Genomic DNA, 20625 nt, shown 5'->3' with positions numbered 1-20625 from the left:
GATATTGTACACACAATAGATGCGATCGTTTGAGCGATACAGGAAGTGATGTGCACGACAGGAAGTGAACGAACGTTCGTTCATCACGCATGCTCAGACCATGGACGATCAATGAACGATCGTACACACGAACGATGGTCAACGATCGTCGTCCAATCCGATCCGCCGGTCCGGTCGTTCATTTCCAACGACTTTCCTCGTTTGTCGGCGTCGTTGGTTACTTTTTTTATGAACGATTTTTGCCCAATCGATCGTTCGTCGTTCGTTCATCGTTCATTTTGAACGATAAAAATTGGAAGTGTGTACGCAGCTTAAGGGGCAAGGGGTCATTTGTCTCCTGGTCCAGCACAGATAAATTATGTTGGGCAGGTGGCCCAGGGTGGGTAAACTCCACTATTCAGACCCTAATGTGCCCACAGTTAGTGACACATGGCGAGCATTATATAGCCATCCCATCCCAGTGCAGATCTACAGAAACATCGTCCAAGGGAAATCTCTCGGAGTGACTTCCTTTGCAGCTCTGGGATGTTTTTTTCTGGCGTGGGAAGATGTAAAATAATGTGTCACAATAACCCATGCCCTTCAGGAACACCCACCTTTCACCATGCTCACTAATTACTGCAGCACCTTGGCATACTTTACTTGACAAATACTCTTTTGCCCACAGAAACTTGTCTCCACCATGAAAGGGCTTGTTGATTGTGTTTTTGCCCCTTGGCATCAGTGCTCTGGGTGGCATACCCCTTATGTTGCATGCATGTAAGCAGGTAGTATCAGAAGTAAGTTATTTGAAAGCTTGTTTTCTTTTCTGATCAATTGTATCAGATCTTGGGTGGATTCGGAGTATAAGGAGTACATAGCGGTGGGCATCGTAGCAAACAGATGCTTATGAAGGGCTCATCTGAAGGGCTGTTTACCCGGGTTTGCTGACCTAAGGTCAACTGAAACTGTTATTGCAATGCAGTAGTGTTTGGCACTGGTTGATTGGTGTTGATATTATACACCGCTTATTACCCCACAGCATATCTGAGATCAAGCAATGAAACATGAAGCTTGAAGCATTCACCTCTAGAGATTTTATAAAACCATTGTTGACTTTGTGATGAGCGTTTCTACAACTGCTGAGGAACACAAGCACAAAATGTATTGGAGTGACTAGTGGGAAAATAAGTAGATGGTCCCCATAATCTAAAAGGTTAGTACTATAGAGGCGTAACTATCATTCATATGGGTTAGGTATATGATCTAGTGGTTTCAAGTTCACATTCCCAATCATGGAATGCAAACATTTCTTCCATTTATCTGTTAGACAAATACTGGATGACTCCTCAGTGGGTAACTAACAAATATTCTTTATTGTATTAAACAATATTTTATGTCTGTTAACATACGAATGGAAGAAATGTTTGCATTCCATGGTAGATATGTGGCATATACAATACGTTTTATTATTGCAATCCATGACCTCTACCACCATGTTCCTTGCATCCATATGTGGTGTCTACCTCTGCTCATTGATTACATTGTATAAATGGAGGAGTTACATGTTTCAGCAACCTCATAGCATCCTACAAATAGCAACAGTGAGCACTGGACTATCCATCCTCATTGGGTAGTTACAAAACTCCAGGGCTAACCCCAACCCCAGTGCCCCATTCTCTTTGGAAGCCCCCATGCTGTATATTTTGGTTTTATAATAAATAAAGCAAGACATTATTCAACCTGGAACACCAAGAACAAAATTGAGTGACAATACAGTACTGCATTGGACAGCATGAGATTGAAGGTAAATATTACAGCTTGAGCTACTTTTTAACCTGCGTAAAAAAAATGTAACCCTAAAGTTAAGGACATAAAAAAGTAAGCCCTGTTTTGCACCTAATCTTGCACAGTATTTGCCCTAAGGTGTCCTTCAATGGAGTTCGGAAAGTCAATGTTATCATTTCGGTTCATTGGCTCTGTATTATCGTCCCTGTGTTTGCCTTCTAAGGCACACTAATAATAATAATAATAATAATAATAATAATAAAGCATGTAGAAAATGTGGGGATTCCCAAAATATTCACTTCATGCTGGAAGTGGAAATGAGTCAGCTCTCCGTTAATGGAAAATATTATTAATTTATTCCTCACAATAGTAAAAGAGAAGTTAATAGGTTGCTAGAAGAGGGGGGAGCAGACAGTTCTGCAGTCAGAAACATGAAGTTACTTGTGCCTTTCTCTAAAGGGATGCAGATTAGATGACTGTATGTACCACAATAAATTTAACATATTTGTATGATTACGCTTCAAACTAAATTACCGACTCGGGGAAAAAGCTATTTTACTCTTTAATTGCCATAAACAGGAATGAGAGTGAACAGCTGATAAAGTGACAACTTTTTTTTTTAAGATGAGCAAAATTGAAATGTTACATTATATGAATGAGATTATATTGATTTTTTTTAGAAAAAAAGCTTTTTTCTGCAAGGAAACTTAAAGCCAAAGAAAACTTAAAGCAAATGATTGGATAAAAAGATGAGATACATTTGTATATATGAAGTATGGATATTACCGTAGCTCTGCCACACAGCAAAGCCCTTCCTGTGGCTTATAGATGATGACTGGGAGGTTTATCAATGATTATGATCAGATTTGGTTGTCCTAAAACCTGCCTTTGATTGACCAACTGCACCATACTTCCACTTTTCTCTGAGTTCCAGGAAAATGCATTTCCCTACCAAATCTGGGACATTTTGGAATCAAATATATAAAAGGCACACAGACAAGAGCAGAGCTGTGTCTTATGTCAATGGAATCCAACAACCACGCCTGATGTAAGGAACCAGTTTCCCTAGGGTTTTTTGGGATTTCTGCATTGATGGTTTAAAAAATGTGATCTGATCTTTTTTTTTTTAATAATTTGATGGCTTAGCCAAATACCATATGTAATATGTAATATTCATTAAACAAAGAGTCAAGGTCCTGGTAAAGGTATTTTATGGAATAAAGCAATTGGGTATTTCAAGCAAAGGCTTAAGGTGTCCTGTAATTGAGATGTTTGGTCTGCACAACAGAACAATATCAACGTGAAGTATGGACTAATCAGCAGCTTATATATTTGGGTTTTATATATATATATATATATATATATATATATATATATATATATATATATATATAAAGGGTTTATGGAGGACTGCCAAACCCTTGCTTTCATCTTTCCACACTCAGACAGCCTACAAATGGAAGCAAATTTAGCTCTGGTTTTGTTTTCTCTAAGGGTATACATATATATGGCATATGACCAACAGTTTGTGGACACCTGGCCAGCACATCTATATCAGCTTGTTGGACATCCAGTGGACAAGTCATTGGCATTATTATGGAGTGGACTTCCCCTATGTGGCTAACAACCTCCACTGATCCACAAGATGTTGGAGTATGTCTAAAAATGTGTACCTATTCATCCAAAACAGCATTGTGAGGTTGGGTACTGACGTCAGATGAGGAGGCCTGGCTTACAATTGTCATTCCAATTTATTCCAAAGGTCTTCAGTAGATTTAGGGCAGGGCTCTGTGCAGGAAACTTGAGTTCCTCCCCATCAAACTGGCCAATCCATGTATTTATGGAGCTGGACTTGTACACAGGGGAGCAGTTATGATGCAACAGAAAAATGGCCTCACGCATCGAAGCATTAAAATTTATCTGGACAACATGTATCATTGTGTTATTAGTCCTAAATTGCCACCAAACCAACCTTGGAATAAGATATCTGGGCAGTGAATGTGTGTGTGATTGCCTGTAATGTCCCACAATGGATATGTTATGTTATTAGAAAGGGTCAGAATAATCTAAGACAAAATTAAATGTCATACAGAGAAGGTACTGATTCATAGAGGGTATTCCAAGGCAAAGGTCGGGGCAGAAGGTAAACAAATAAGACCAAGTTCAAACACAAAGAAAATTCAACAAACAATATCAGAAGCAAAGTGAGTATATTTAGGTTAAAACAAAGATAAGGGACCAGTTGGAAAAATTATATCCTTTGAGTCCCTAGACATAGAAATAGCCATAGCTTAATCTTATGATGGTGTTTTCTTGGTAAAACTCCATTTATGCCCATCAAACCTTTAGTTTTCCAGGATGCTTGGTGAAATTACCCGTAATGTGACCGTACCCCTACATTCATCTCTGAAGTGTCTAATCCAGATGGGTATTTTAAAAATGATAAACTGAAAAAAAAATCCCAAACTTGCCATTCCTAGCTATTTTGTAATTGAAAAATTAAAACCGGTCTAGGACTAAAATGTCACCTGGACCCTTACTGGTGCTTCTTCAAGTCATGGAGTCTGGTGATCACTGGTCTTGTTTTATATTCCTGTATCCCACTGCACAGCAGAAGATGTACTGGATGACAAAGAGTTAGCATTGCTAAGTCAATTGAAGCTCTTTTGAATTGTACTCATACCCTAAAACCAGAAATAGATACCAGTAGATAGCTTGATGGCCTCAGCAATGTGGTAATGCCGCGTCTAGCCATTCAGTAAGCTAGAGACAGGTCAGGCTCCGTAGATTAACCACAAGGAGAAAATGTGGGGTCACTAATTTGGCTTGCTGCCTGAAAGGGCTACCTGGAACACCGGACTGGTATTGCAGAATTAAAAGTCCTTGCTATATGTATTTAAAATGTGTATTCAACTCTTTGTCTAGGGCTTAAAAGAAGAGTTTAAGGGATTTCTAAAAAAGAAACCTCCTTTTTGCTAAATAATAACCCAGAATGGTCCTCACCTCCATCAGCTGTGACTCGTTTCTGTTGGAAAAAAAATGTAAAGTTCTTGTTTATTGCAAGAAATAAAAAAGGAAAGTGTGAGTCAATGTATATCTGAATGGCAGAAGTTCGGATGGATGAAACAATCAGCAATAGACATGGCCATAAGATATGACCCAGCCAATGGCTTTGGGCATGCAACTTAAGAACACACTGATACATGAACCACAAAATGCAGTAGTAAAATATTTCCAGTAGAGACCTGGTCCTCTTTTTAGTGGTTTCAATAGAATGAACTTAATACAGGTTCCATGCAACCTTAGGGTTCCTCCAGAGGTTGCTGGGGTTCCATGAGCAATGGACAATTTTTGCCTCTCAGGTCAGTTTAGGTGACCCCCAATTACCCTTTTGGTTATCTGTAAACGAGACATTCTTCCAAATGATCATCAATGTACTGTGAAGTGTGGATAAAGTGATTTTAAAAGGGATACCCTGAAGATATGAAAGTTATTTCAAGTGTTCCCTAATGTTAAAAACTTTGAGAAAGGCTGATCTATAGGTACTTTGCTTTTCTAATGATTTTTTCTACCATTATAATAACATAACTGGGAATGCTGGTCTGTGGGTATGTGCTGTTGCCTTAGAGTTCTTTTAGGGCTGGGTATTTAAATAGGATGTCTGTGGGTCTCCAGATGGGAGATCTTTTAACATGTCGGAGGTCTTGTCCTATGCACACCTATTTTACAATTTCCCTAACAGAAGGTGTAGCATATTTTTTTTACAATATTTTATTCTAGTTAAGACCAGTTTAAACCCAATTTAGTTTCACATTGACCTTTTTAGTTAATCTATTACATCTATATTTACCATCTCAGAATGCACTGAACATGAGTCATTCTCGTGTTTGATATTAAGATGCATTGCTTTCATTACAGTGGTAAGGATATTAGTCATGACAGGCCTGCCAATTAGATGAATTATCTAAATGCATTGTTTATTTCATATGTTACTAAAGCTTTCACTGGCAAAAACATTTCCCATGGCAAAAACTGCCAACATTCCTAAATCGTGTACTGTAGCTGGCAATACCTTTAAATGGGTACTCTTAAAACAAGCAAATATTTAAAAATGGCAAAAATATACTTATACAGATTGTCAAAATGGTAGTACAAGTCAAGCCAAAAATCTGTTTCATATTTTATCTCTGCCGAGTTTAAGAGATAATACACTGCGAACTGCGTCGGGGCTTCATGATATTGCTTATGTTTTCCGGCACAGGGAACTGAAAGGGTAGTTGCTTTGCACAGGTGCAAAGCAACTTCAGAGGACAACATCAATCCAAACATATCTAATATTATTCCAAAGAGCAAACAGTAGGGATGAACAAAAATGTATTTTTCCTTGGAGTTTTGGTGGCACAATTTTTCCATTTTGGAGTCAATAGAGAAGGAAAAATCAGGTTCGTTTTTAAGGGTGCAATGTGCTTTAAACAGCCCATGAGGGTTTAAAGCTCACAATCTTGTAAATCCTGATGCCTGAGCAGTTCTTGGCTGTGCTCAATAAAATGTTTATATATATTCTGAAAAGCAAACTGTAGGGATGGCCCAATTTTGCCATTATGAAGTCAATAGAGAAGGAAACAAGAGCTCCTTACAACGCTCCTGGACTGGTTCTTTTGCCAAAATGTTACCTATTAGCAATTGCTGTACAGAAAAAAAGGAAACAAAAATACATAAAAACCAACCCCTAAAAATATTTTAAATGCACAAAAAAAATGTTCAAGCAAAAGTAGATCAATAAGCAAAACTTAGAGATATCGGAATGTAGCTCAGTAATTTGGGTATGTAATGGGGCACAGATATCCAAGGTATAAGAGTTTACAATAGTTTTAAATTACAATTAGCATTCCTGAAGTTGCGTATAATTTAAGATTTTATCAGATAAAAACATTGCATACCAAATATCAACAACGCTGCTCAGGAAACATAATTATTGTTGATTGGAGCACTGTACAGTGAATGTGAGAGACCACTGGAGATTCAGGCCATGGCACACTCATTTAGCAATGAGTTCCAAAGATTGCTACCTTAAAGAGACCCTGTCCACATTAATATCAGCAATGATCTTCCCAAAAGATTAAATGTTAAATGACTTTTTGTTGCACAATTATTCATACCATAATAATGATGAAGACTGCTGCTGGGTTCTGCCATCTTGGACACAACATCGGTAATCCAAGCCCAAGGTTTCAGAGTCATCCATCTGCAACATCTTCCTGCTATCATTTATTTATGCTTGACGCTCTCTTTAGATGACAATGCAGAGAAACTGATATTAGGAGCTCACATACAGCAGAACAATAAATATTGGTAGCAGTGGCGCACATTACTATCAGCTTTTTGCATTCCTTACATTTGTTTTGCATGACGCATTTCCAAGTGACGTTTCTTTATATTTACTTTATGGGTGCAAAGATAATACATCACCAATATCGCCTTGAAGTTCTAATGCTAACCTGTAGCTGTGCAGGCTCCTGCTATCTGCTAACACAAGTGGGATTGGAGGGAGCTGGGCCTGGAGGAGACAGGAATTAACACTTCTAGGAAATGGTCAGATTTTACCTAAAGTTACCCAGCTCACATAATGGAAAAAAACAAAATGTTGTTAACAAAGTAGGGACATATGCAAGTTAGAAATAGAAATGTAGAGATTAGAAATCTTTACATTTCTATCTTCAACTAAAGAACTGGCAATTTTTGCATTTGGCCAGAATTATTCAATATTTCTGGCAAGTTATTATCTTTTATGGCTACAATGTTTGCATTAAAAAGGAGACTTGGTGACAGGGAATCTTTATATACCCAGACACATACTTTATAATTTAAGCTGCCAGAATGCAATACAATATTTGAAATAAAGGAATTGATTGGGCTTTAATCATTCCAGTTTTTTTGGCCTATCAGGAAACCTTTTGGCAAGTTTGTAGTCTATATACGTACTTAAACATGACCATAAAATGAACCTAGACAGTATAATTAGCACCAGCAAAAATATCAAAATCCCAGACTCCATTTTCAGTGATGGATATGCTATTCTCGGTGTGATATGGGAGTCTGTGTCTGTACATCTGATGATGGCAGTTTTGTAGTTTGGAGCCAGTTGGAGAAATCTGAAGAGTTATGGTAATTTCCCAAGTCAGAAGTTGACAGTCAGTCACCGGCTTTGGCTTGTAGAGTGCACTCAGGATTTACGCCAAACAGCCGCCGGTTGTCAGATGTTGCGTAGCGAAAGAAGTCTGAATTTTTCACAAAGGGATCAGCGTGTGGATTATAGTTCTTGATGCTTGATTCCTCGGCACTAGGAAAAAGAAATGGCATGAGTTTTAGAATCCAGTTATATTCATCAACATCTCTCATCGCAATATTTTTCACTTACAAAATTCTAATCTAACTGAAAAGAAGTCAAGGACGAGACCACAAATTATTCCAAGAGGGGATTTGCGCCAGATGAGGCCCGTTTCCCCATATATTGCCCATTTGTATGGGGAAAACCAATTTGTTCATTTCTTAACATGTAATGGGATCATTCAGACTCCTTTTCATATCCATGATGTTACTTAGGGATCTTTTTATAAATTACTAAAATTAAAACGCAAAGACCTGGAAGCTTCTCTACCATAGAGATGGTCCATGAGTTGCAGAAAATTCTACTTTTGTGTAAAATGCAAATTGCACACATTTGGAACTGAGCCAATCAAACTGTTGCAGAGTATAATTAGTTCAGTTTGAAGCCAGTTCAATTTGCATTAAATATGAATGAGATCTACATGAAAGTTTTCTGCATCTCATTGACCATTTCTGATCAGCATCATCAACAGAGTTCCCACCTATACAGGCACTTTTCGGCTATGTTGATCTTTAAACCCAACATCATGGCCAGAGAATCCCCCAACTAGCAGACCATTAAAAAGCTACTTTTTTGCACCCATCCAGTGACTTATAATGATAAAAGCTAGATACCTAAATAGTTACTGCTGGCTACACAAACTGAGTTGGACCCCAAACTTTGCAGGCACCATCCTATGGGTGGCCAATCAGCCACAGCTCAAGGAGTCTTAGGGTTCCATAGAACCCTGGTTGAGTATGGCTGCTCTAAATAATTATCCCTCAAGACTAGCGGTTGAACCCTTCCCCCTTAAGCTGCGTACACACTTCCAATTTTTGTCGTTGGAAAGGATCTTTCACGATCCTTTCCAACGACAAGGGAGTGCACGATGCATGAACGGTGCTGTACATACAGCACCGTTCATGCTCTATGGAGAGGGGAGGGGGAGAGCGACGGAGCGGCACCCTGCTGCGCGCTCTCCCCCTTCCCTTGCATTAGGATCGGCTGTCGTCCATCGTCCGTGGATCCGGCAGGTCGGTCGTCCGGACGATGGACGACACCGACTGTACACACGCCAGATTTTCGCCCGATAATTGGCCGATGCCGATTATCTGGCGATAAAAATCTGACGTGTGTACGTAGCTTTATGCCATGGTGGATGACTAAATGACCAAGCTGGTATGACCAGTGTAATTTCCTATGCAGGAGTATATAATGGGATGCAACCAGTTTATTCTATCCTCTCCATAGAACTGAAAAGCACTTTGTGTACAACAGTCATTTTTGATCTACCATTGCTGGAAATGATCACTGAACAAATGTAACTTTAGTCTAGGAAGTAGATGGTGACCCAAGACAATGCTTGAACAATGATGGTGCCTCTCTTTTGGAAAGGAAGGAAGAGAAAGGCAATGTTAACAGGAGTAGTTTTTGATTTTCTTTCTTAATACGTATAGTGTTACATATTACTAAAGAATTCATATATCCAACATCTAGAACTCTGGCCTTTGCAGTGCTGGGTCCCAGGTTCAAGTCTGGGCCAGGACACTATCTGCATGGAGTTTGCAGATTTTCGGCGTGTCTGCGTGGGTTTCCTCCCACATTCCAAAAACATGCAGTTAGGTTAATTGGCTTTCCTTCAAAATTGTCCTTAGGGTGTATTAATGACATATGACTGAGGTAGGGACATTAGATTGTGACCCCCCTTGAGGGACAGCTAGTGACATGACTATAGACTTTGTACAGCGCTGTGCAATATGTCAGCGCTATAAAAAAACCTGATAATAATGTACATATTAGTACTTTGCATGATATTTATTGCATGCAGCTATTACGCCGAATGAATTCACAGAACAAATCAGCATTATAAAATAAGGGATCGTCTCTCCAAAATGACAGAAGCAAAACACTTTACTTGGCCTTTGTGTTACATTCACTATGATTTAGGTGAATATTATTGTTCTGCAGGATGAAGCATTCTATATATACAATGCTTTGTCTTTCATGTAGGGTATTTCATAAACAGGATGCTGATTATATAAACTCTCCTCCCGTTTATGTTACAGTCAGCCGACTCTACAATCGCATCAATGTTACACATCAGAAGATTTCTGTATTCTGGGCAAATAAATAAAATAAATTGTGTCAGATTCTCAATTTTTGATGTACAATTATAGGCGGCTTCATCTTGCCAATAAATAAACCCCCCAATCACATCGGTCACTTGCTTTAAGGAGCTGAGTTTTAACTATTTCTGAGTGTTGTCACCAAAATCTTTTTGGCAGCGTCCGCCCATGAAAACATCCGGTATGATCATGTGTATGTACAGAGTGACTAATATCATTTGGCTGATTACATTAGCAGCTCATAAGATCAGAATGTAACTCGCTTGTATGTGTGCTGATGTGTAAAAAGCAAGAAAATCCTCAGCAACAGAGTCATTTCATTTTTTCAAATAAAAAGGAAAAGGCCACAAACCACTGGAATGTGTCACTTCCCTCAATGGAGCATTTTTGTGTGCAGAATGTCCAACCTCTTTCTGTTTTCTTAGCATTGACATGAAATGCTTTACATTTATCTCTTTGCAGTTTTTATAAGATTCTGTTGATTAGGTAGCAGAGGTTGGATACATATTTGTCTTTTACAATAGCATTTTGTTTCATTCAAGTGCAGCAAAAAGTTTTCAAGAGTTAGATGTCTGCTGTGTGTTTTTTATTACTATTTGTGCACCATTGGGAAGATTTTTCTGCAGTTTTTGACTCTAGGAGTCATAGCAAGTGGAAATCATTCCAAAAGAGGGGAAGTTTCCCCATTTATGCGTCTGTGTTGAACCAAACTGAAGCAAGAGTCCCTGTCTACTATGTGCTGGAAGGGGATAGGATTTTCTACTTTTTCAAGGAAATGAACAAGACTTTCAAGGAAATGAACAAGAATTATTACAGCAGTATCTGTTGTAGGACAGGGGTACATTACAGGGAATGATCAACCAGAATATGTTAGGTGATTGAATTGTGTTTGTGCAGCCAATAGTCCTTACATGTCCATAATCTCCAGCAGGTATGCTGAAATTCCTACATCCAGCAGGACAGCCAGGATTCGGAAAGTGTTCTATATCACCCACATGCACCCTCTCCCCATTTGTGAGCAGTGAATTACTTTACCATAATTTATTAGATTTAGATAAAACATAGAAAAAGCAAAGATAAAACCCAAACCTATAAGAAATGCATTCCAGGTTTGCTGGACCACACAGCTTCATCCATGATGGTCTATATTCTCCAGTCTCAAAGGGCTTTATTAAACCAGGCCCATAGTGTCCCATTGAATAAATTTACCTGTCCCATAGGGGTAACAAAGAGTGAAAGGATATCTTTACAATGTAGAGAAATGCTTTTAGACATTTTGTGTTCTGGTTGCAACACAAAATATATTTTTTCCTAAATTTCGTACATGTGATGGTGGCCACCTGGAAAAAGTAAATTCCTATTTGACTGTATGGAAGTAGTTCAGTTCCATTTTGTATAAGCGTTTGCACATGGTTTTGTTTATGTTGCAGTGGTTTAAGGCAAGGTCCCTGGATGTAACAAATAGCTTCTGCATGCCTTTGCCAGCTGCTATCATTGGTGCTGATTAATTTAAGCTCTCTCCAAGACTGGAGAGAATACTGTTTCATCAGTTAAGCTGGGTGATCCAACAAACCTGAAATGGAACTGGTCCCAGATTCAAAACATTTGCTAGCACATAGCAAATGACTTTCAAGAAATCAATTCCAGGTTTGCTGGATCACCTAGCTTCACTGATGAAATTGTATCCTCTTCAAGCTTGGGGAGCTTTAATAAATAAGGCCCATTGACTTTATTGGGGATGCTTACCAATGGCAGTGAGCTGCAGTTGAACTTGGTTGTATTGCTCTCTGTACTCTGGCCTTTGCAACGCTAAATCCTAGGTTCGAATCCCAGCCAGGACACTATCTGCATGGAGTTTGCAGGTTCTCCCCGTGTCTGCGTGGGTTTCCTCCGGGTACTCCGGTTTCCTCCCACATCCCAAAAACATGCAGTTAGGTTAATTGTCTTCCCCCTAAATTGACCTTAGACTATATTAATGACATATGACTATAGTAGGGACATTAGATTGTGAGCTCCTTTGGGGGACAGTTGGTGACATGACTGTGGACTTTGTACAGCGCTGCGTAATATGATGGCGCTATATAAATACTGTGTAATAATAATAATGATAATAATATTGCGGTTGTTCCTAATGGACTAGAGATGGCCCATAATACCCTGTTGTGCAGTGAACCATATCACAACCAATCTCAAACAAATGAAACAGCCTTTGTGAAATGCTATGGCTATCACACACACAAAAAATTATAGTAGTTGTGTATAGTGAATAATGCATAGTAGGGGTGCCTAGGAGTGGCTAACTGCATGCCTTGGAACCACAAATCTAGAAAAGTTCTAACCCCTCCCAACTCTATCCAAAACTAAATTAAAAGTTCTTAATAAACAGGATTTATATAGCTCCAACATATTAAGCAGAGTTGTACATTAATTAGGGGTTGAAAATGACAGACAGATACAGACAGTGACAGAGCTTACAATCTAGGAGGTGGGGGAAGCAGCACACACTATTTGTAGGGACTGAACTCTGACTTTTAGCAAATGCTTTTGGGTGCAATTTAGGTATGTTCCTCAATCAGATACATTTATCTTTATATAAAAAAGTCTCGCAAACAAGAAAGGCAAACTACAAAAGCAAAGAAAATAGATATGAAAGAAGATGACAGAACTTTTATAAATTATATAATACATTTTTTATAAATTTATAAATCATATAATACATTTTTTTTGCTTCATATTTAAGGATAATAAATCCAATTAATATTCATCAAACACCCTCAGATATTACCTTGTAGAAGGCATCATCTTTGTGCCTAACATAGCCTATAGACAAATGTTTCTCAACCAGAGTTCCATGGACCCCTAGGGTTCCTCCAGGGTTTTTATAGGGGTTCCTTGGCAATTTACAATTTGTACCCCTCAGGTCAGGATAAATTATATAATTGATGTTTTTGGCTGTCTGTACGGGTGACATTCTTCCAAATGGGCAGCAATGTAAGAAGAGTTCTTACTATTGATCTACTAAACACACTAATCACTGTGAGGTGTGGATATAGTAATTATAGAAGGGGTTCCCTGAAGACTTGAACGTTATTTTAGGAGTTCCCCAATGTTAAAAAAGGCAGAGAAACGCTTCTTTAGCGTAAGGCTGTGGGAGCGACCCTGCTACTTAAATGGCTGCCTGCAAAGTACGTCAAGAGGGGGCAGATACAAGACCAGTGACCGTGCCAGGAGAGCAGCAGTAGTCTTTAACATAGAAAGCTCCAACACAGAGGCAAAGTTTTATACTAGTGAACAGATCTGGAGGAAATACACAAAGCATACCAAGTAAGAGTACACATGCCTCTTGTATTCAGACAATATTTGTTTATCCCACAGTTCAGCTTTCACTGTAATGCATTTATATTTCCTTGAAAAGAAGCAGTTAACTTCCTGTTGTGTCATAGGGAGACTCGTTACAACTGTGTCAATGGTAAAACTAATAATTATACAAAAAGCATAAATGTTCCCATAAGCCGGTGCTGTTTTGTGGTAAGGGTCAATAGATGGATTAGAATGAATGTGACAGATCCTGTGATACAGTCAGATGGTACTGGAGATCAGAAGTCCGGTTTATCAAGGTTCCCTTGAGCACATCTGACATTCATTTGTTAAACATAAAGATAATATTGTATACTTTTCGTGACCTAATACATTGACCCACTTTGGCTATTAAAAGGCCCCATGACTGCATTATTTACAGCTGAGATAGTCTCCCCATGCTATAGTTATGCCTAATAAAATTAGTTTTACTTACTTATTTGAAACATGTAGCTTGCATCTTCTTCATCCTATTAAACCTCAGCTGAAAGTCACAATGAAAGGGGCAGTAGTTGACTTTATGCAAACTCCCATAATGCTCTGCCTGATGATTAGGAGGTAAGAACATAAAAAGGTGACAAGTAAAGTCAACAGTAGGACTTTTTGTAAAAAAAATCCAGAATATTTACATTTGATATGACGGGTCACCTTGAGATGTTCTCTGCAGTAGAAGAAATGAAAATATATACAGTAAGATAGAATAAGAGAAGCCATAAACAGATTATCATGTTCTTCCACATGGAAATAATGAAGGTGATAGTGCTTGGAAAATTGTCCCAAAAGTTTTTCTGGAATATGAAAATCAATGCACCACTATCAATTTCCAAGTGGTCACAAATTGTGCTGGGTCCAATGCTGTGAAGGCCAGCTCGAACAGCGGTAGATATTTCCCTACCTATGGTTCTTATGGGTATAATACTATATATATATTTATGGGACAGATAATACACTATATGACCAAATGTTGGTGGACACCTAACCCTTCCATCTACAATATATTCTCAAAAGTATATGGACATTCCTCTAAATTAAGGTGTTTCTAGTAAAAAGTCCAACATGTTTGTGGTTTTGTGCTCCTTTAGGGGAGAATTGATGACTTTGGTGTGGATAAACTCAAGTGTCCTGCGCAGAGTCCTAACCTCCACACAAATGAACATAAATTAATTTAAATAAATTGAAAGGCCAAGAAGAACCAAGTCTTCTTTCCAGCATTGGGAGCTGACCTCATATAAGCTCTGCTGACTGAAAGAACACAAATTCCCACAGGCCCACCATTCCAGAACCAAACAGATGAAGCCATGGTCTCTGGATCTCTATAAATTTATAGAGGGTAAGAATGAGTGAGTCAAGGTCAGGAGTGGTACCGCACATCCTTGGGTACTGATGGGTAAAATCAGAGTAAGTCAGGTCATGGGTGAAATATGTTGCCAATTTTGTATTTCTTTCTGATAACATGGGCTTTAGAGCACTTAGAAGGTTGAAAAATGGCTTATGGTATGTAGAAGGAAGTTCTGGAATAAAGGAGTGGCTCAGTAAAAGACATATAGGGCCGGATTTATTAAAGCTCTCCAAGGCTGGAGAGAATACACTTTCACAAGTGAAGCTAGGTGATCAAGCAAACCTGGAATAGATTTCTTCAAAGTCATTTGTTATTTGCTAGCAAATGCCTTGAATCCAGGACCAGATCCATCCCAGGTTTGTTGGATCACCCAGCTTCACTGGTGAAAGTGTATTGTCTCCAGCCTTGGAGAGCTTTAATAAATCAGGGCCATGGCCTCATTGCCTTCTCCAACCTATGTAGGAGAGAAGAACGCCATGCAGGCATGTTGAATTTTTTTCCCTATTTTTCAGCAATTTTTCCTTTATTTTCAACTGGTGTTCAAGTGACATACGCACTTCTTGTCCTAACGTGACAATATTCACTCCTCCACTTGGAGGGAGCCATGCTCGTCACCCAATCTAGGCTAAACATGGCAGCATTTGCTTATTGCAGTAAGGGTGATGAAGGGCATTGGTAGTTTACAGACAAAAGTCAACATATTTAATGCAGGTTCTTGTGTATTGTGCTAATTGGCAATGCAACCCTGTAAACCTAGGCTTGGGTACATCCTTCAGGCATGCTCACATGTGGCTGCTAAGCTACTGAAAAGCTTGCACAGGGTTTTCCTTTTTACTTCCAGGAGCTGACCAGAAAGAAAGTGAAGTGAGAATATAGGCTGTGGCGTGGTTGGCTCTGCAGGGCAGGGTATTCATTCAGAATCCTGCCCAGGGCACCATCTACATAGGGGAATGTATGCTCTCCCAGTGTTCATGTGGGTTTGCTCCAGGCTGCCTGGTTTCCCCCATAACATCAAAATCATACATTTTGGTTAACTTTCTGCCCCTCAAAAAATGTCCTTGTCATGGGTAGAAAATAATAATTAATAACATAATAATAAAGAAGTGATCCTATACAGCAAGTGCGGGGAGATCTTGCACGGTGTGGAGATTCATTTTAAGTTTGAAAATCCAGATTTAAAGTCATTGAAATAGAAGAACTGATGGCCCTTTTACTACCTTCCAACCATATTGGGAGCCACAGCCTCTGGAAGACTCTACACTTCTAGATCCAATTCCTGTCCGTACAAGACACATCAGTAACATGGGGTTAGAGGATAGAGTCACAGTCAGGAACACAAGCTTCTGACACCCCAGGAAGTGTTGAATGCCAAATAATTCCAGGAAGCTGCAGAACTGCAATAGAAAGAAAGTAGGAAACAATTCACAAAGCTGAGCAAAAAAGATTTTCCACTGCAAAGACCTTAAATCTAACATTTTTAAACCTGCCAAGGTCATCTTACGTTTGTGAATTATTTTTGAATCCCCCACTATGATGTTGTTTTCCTAAAGAAGAAGAACCTTTTCTTTTTTCAAATTTAATTTTCATTTTTGCATTTTGGGAATTCAGTTTTCTTAGCAAAGGAGGTGGCTTGCTCTGACTTTAATAACCCAATCACGGCTTAGCAAAGATCCCGTTTTAACTTTTTCTTCTTTTAACTTTCCTCCAATGCTGAGAATTCTTTGCACAGGGTATTTTTTCTTTCAAATTCACTTTGAAAGTGAACATCTACTTATTAAATCCGGGCCTTACTCGTCCCTCTGCCATCTGTAAAGCACTCCAGGAACAACAGGTCAAATGCTAATGCGTTAATATTATTACAAAATTATTTCAAAGCTTTGCCGCAGCTGGTCACTTCACCCAAGTCCATGGAGCGACATGGTCTTCCTCAGTATTCCCCATTATTCTTTCAACAAATAAATAGGAAGGTTACTTGGAGTTTGCTCATTGCTGGTGATGTAATGTCCATGGCTTTCATCAGCAAGTCTAGAAAGAAGTTTGAAGACTCACTTGAGCGTGAAAATACATTGCACTATCGGTTTGTTATAGTTAACAACTGTTCCCTCATTGTCACCGTTGCATTCGTATTAAAATAATCAAATCAGCTTTATCCAGGATTTAAATGGACCCTCTGTGAGGGCCCCCCATGCCTGCCGTCATTTCCAAGGGGGCACAGTTGCTTTTTAAGCCATTAGCCGTGGCTATTCTTGTAGCCCCAATGTGCCCCAACACACAGCTCTTGTAAAGTTTTACTGCCAGTGAATAGGCTGGAGTCCAGGCGTCATTAGGTATGAGAAATGAGGAATACATGGCTGTTCAGGGGGAATTTCACAGACCATTGATCACAGGCTGCTTCAGTGGCTTCTAACACCAGCTGCAAGGCTCGTGCGGCCCGGAGAAAACAAAAGCACAAAGCTTGGCGCTAAGAAAATGTTGACAGCTTGTTGGTAGTGGCAGAGAGGAGCTGTGTGAGGCTTGGCACAATAACAACATGTGGAAGTACAAACAGCTTTTTGTAGGGCTTTTTTTAAATTTTAAACTGGTTTGATTTGGTTATCTCTATTGGATAAACAGGAAAATTATTTATTTTCTCAGGATATCTCAGACAGCTGCAAAAAAATATGATATAGTTAAAATAAAATTGCTGTTCTATATTAATATTTGTTGCACTGGAACAAAAAATTAGACCTGATGTATAATGCTTTAATAATATTATTATTATTTTGTTTGTTGTTGTTTTTACAGCTTTCATGTATTGCTTCATAAAACTTTTCAAATGAATCACTATTCTTGTTGCTTTAACATTTAAATGGAAGTGAATCTGCAGTTAAAGTTTCCACCATGCAAAGTCAAACAAATACCTGTTGAGCCTTCTTGCAAAGTCCAGCTTTCTGCTATGGGGGGTAATTCAGCCTAAAGTGGTCCTGTTCATTCTTTCATTGCTATAAGTGTAAGATCTTACTAAAGAAAAAATATGATTTAATTACAAAATAGAAACATATTGAATAAATAAATTATTATATCTCAATAGGGTGATCTCATGATAAAAAAGCTAATTATTGAAACCATGTAAAAAAAATCTGAATGAATATATATATATATATATATATATATACATTACTATTTGCAAAGTTGAATTGAAAATACTAAAAATGTGTTGTGCAGCCCTAATTTAGTAAGTTGCCATGCAAGGGTAAGCCATATGTCACCTTACCCTATTACATGTTTCGCCTTCATATTGCTTATCTGCTGCTCCACTTAGAAGCTAGAAATGAAGTTATGCACAGTACTTAAAAATGAGGAAAAGTAAATTCTTTTTCTCACACACACATGGGGCTTGATTTATTAAAGCTCTCCAAGCTGGAGAAGATACACTTTCATCAGTGAAGCTGGGTGATCCTGCACACCGGATTTCTTCAAAGTTATTTGCTATTTCCTAGTAAATGTTTTGAATCCTGGACCAGATCCATTCCAGGTTTGCTGGATCACCCAGCTTCACTGACGAAAGTGTTATCCTCTCCAGCCTTGGAAAGCTTTATGAAATCAGGCCCATGATGTAACATCATGAACACGGACTGTCCTGGCACTTTAGCCCTATGGTTTATAAATTACACGGGGCTTTGATGCTTTTGTGAGCTTATATGAGTATAGGTAGATAGGGAATAGTGAAGACATTTCGGCAAGTCAGTAGGTCTTCTAAATACATCATAGGAGAGTGATGCCATCAGCATACATCTACAAAATTCTATAATTTTGCAACAGAGTTGGGCCATCTATGGGACTTTAGGACCATTTTACATTTTAACAAGAACAAATATGATATTAAAGGCAAACTTTATTGGTTTGGGGTCTGTTGTATGCTTTTACATCTGTTTTACTTATACATTTATTGTACCTTTACTTTATATCTTTCATTAAAATAAACATTAAAACATGATAAATGATTTCCAGAGCACTATAGCAAAGCTAAAAAGACATCACACCAGAAGGTGTCTGGTTTGAGGCACTGCAATATCGTATTGAAAGAACTTAATGAGTGTTTAATCTGAAGCTAATGAAGCATCTTAAACCCGAAAAGTCTAACGTTCTAAAAATTGAGAAATATTTATATACAGTAATTTTAATGAAATGTGTGGTATAGTTTTTTTTTGTTTGGTTTTTAGTCTTGACTATAAAACTATGAATGGTTTTACTTAAAAATGAAAAGCTGTGTAGTAACTTCTCATGGATCTGAATTGAGCCCTATATTAGCGAGGTGACCTATTAAATGGAAAGGTACTTTGCAAGCACAAATGGTGCTCCAGAAGGCTAGTAACCCTGTGAAAGTGATACTTATGCTCCTGGGTGTGGGGATTGGGTTTTTCCTAAAATTTATTGGGGAACGGAAGGGGCAGCGAGGGGGGGGGGGGGGGTAGTCTGGGAAATGTTTATTGTAATGTAAGCCTATCATATAGCATCTAACTGCATGAGCGGTTTGCTCACCATGGTTCTCCATCAGATATTGGCTCACAAACTCTAGGTGCACTTTAGGCAAGTTTCAATAAATGGCAGATTTCAATGGGGTGGGAAGCATCTGTGGTGGCAGAAAACCTTAAAAACACTTTAATAAATATATATATATATATATATATATATAGATATATTTATTGAGTGTTTCACATTACAGTCATTTAATGCTAAACCGGATTATCCAGAGGAAGGCATAATAAACTCCCCCACAATTTACTCCACATAACCAAACAAAAAAAAAAAACTGTTGAATCTTATCACTAGAGTAAGTCTCAAAAAAGCCCCTGAGGAAGCCAAAAGGCGAAACGTGCTGGGATAAAGAGACAATCATCATATATTTCTTACCATTGTTTACTATTTTGTTTCATTTGAGGCTATATTTTGTCTAGTATTTGAGTAAACTATTTATTTATTGACCTGCCTTTGTACTAAAATTGAATATCAGGTAAAAACTTAACTTCACTTTTTATTATACCCATATTCTTGTAAAAAAAACTCACTTGTTTCCAAAGGCATTTAAAAAAAACTTCCTGGATCACCATTTTACAATGTTACATCTTATAAATATATTAGCCATTAATTATTTTTTTATTTCTGTACATATCTATGTATATTTATTCTTTTAAGAGACAGATTACACGTGAATTAACACCATGTCCATTATACACTATTCAGTCGTCTTAAGCTAGTTCCACCTATCGAATTTTCCCACTGATGCCATCATTAGTCCATAGCTTGTCTATTGCCCTGGCACACAACCAGATCAGGCGGCAATTTAAGCACCAGGAAATTTAACGATACGTCTTTTCTGGCAGCGGCATCAGTCCCGGATCACGGCACAAAGCACAAAGTGTCCAGCAATAGCCTCTCCAATTCCTTAATAGCTTGCCAATTAGAGACGAGAATGGCACATGTCTAAGAAAACAAAAAGCTTGTCATTGCATACATTATGCTTGGCACGAAGAAATGAATCCATCCTATTACCTCCCCACTATTTGCTTTGGTGTCAGAGCCAGCAGTAAAGTGCCGGGTGGCAAGTGCCAAATTAACATCTTTATGTGTGTCCTTGAACCACACTGGGCTCAGGGATTTCATACTGCAATGAAGGGAAGCCCCACACA

At 38.4% G+C, this 20625-nt stretch overlaps 1 protein-coding gene across 1 annotated transcript; it reads right to left on the bottom strand.

The window, feature by feature from the left end:
- Positions 1-6626: 6626 nt before the first annotated feature.
- On the bottom strand, positions 6627-14240 carry SMIM38 (small integral membrane protein 38). Its single transcript, XM_072422902.1, has 2 exons — positions 14054-14240; positions 6627-8107 (listed from the first exon to the last, which is right to left on the bottom strand). Exon 2 carries the CDS (start codon positions 7820-7822, stop codon positions 7688-7690), a length of 135 nt encoding a protein of 44 aa, XP_072279003.1. The 5' UTR covers positions 7823-8107; positions 14054-14240; the 3' UTR covers positions 6627-7687.
- Positions 14241-20625: the final 6385 nt, after the last annotated feature.

This window comes from Pyxicephalus adspersus, chromosome 9, assembly GCF_032062135.1.
Source record: "Pyxicephalus adspersus chromosome 9, UCB_Pads_2.0, whole genome shotgun sequence".
NCBI classification, from domain to species: domain Eukaryota; kingdom Metazoa; phylum Chordata; class Amphibia; order Anura; family Pyxicephalidae; genus Pyxicephalus; species Pyxicephalus adspersus.
Note: the sequence above shows the minus strand (reverse complement) of the source record. Positions and strands in the feature narration are given on the sequence as shown.

Coding starts and splice junctions, on each gene's coding strand:
- SMIM38 (XM_072422902.1), bottom strand. CDS start 7,822: ATGGAGTCTGGGATTTTGATATTTTTGCTGGTGCTAATTATACTGTCT.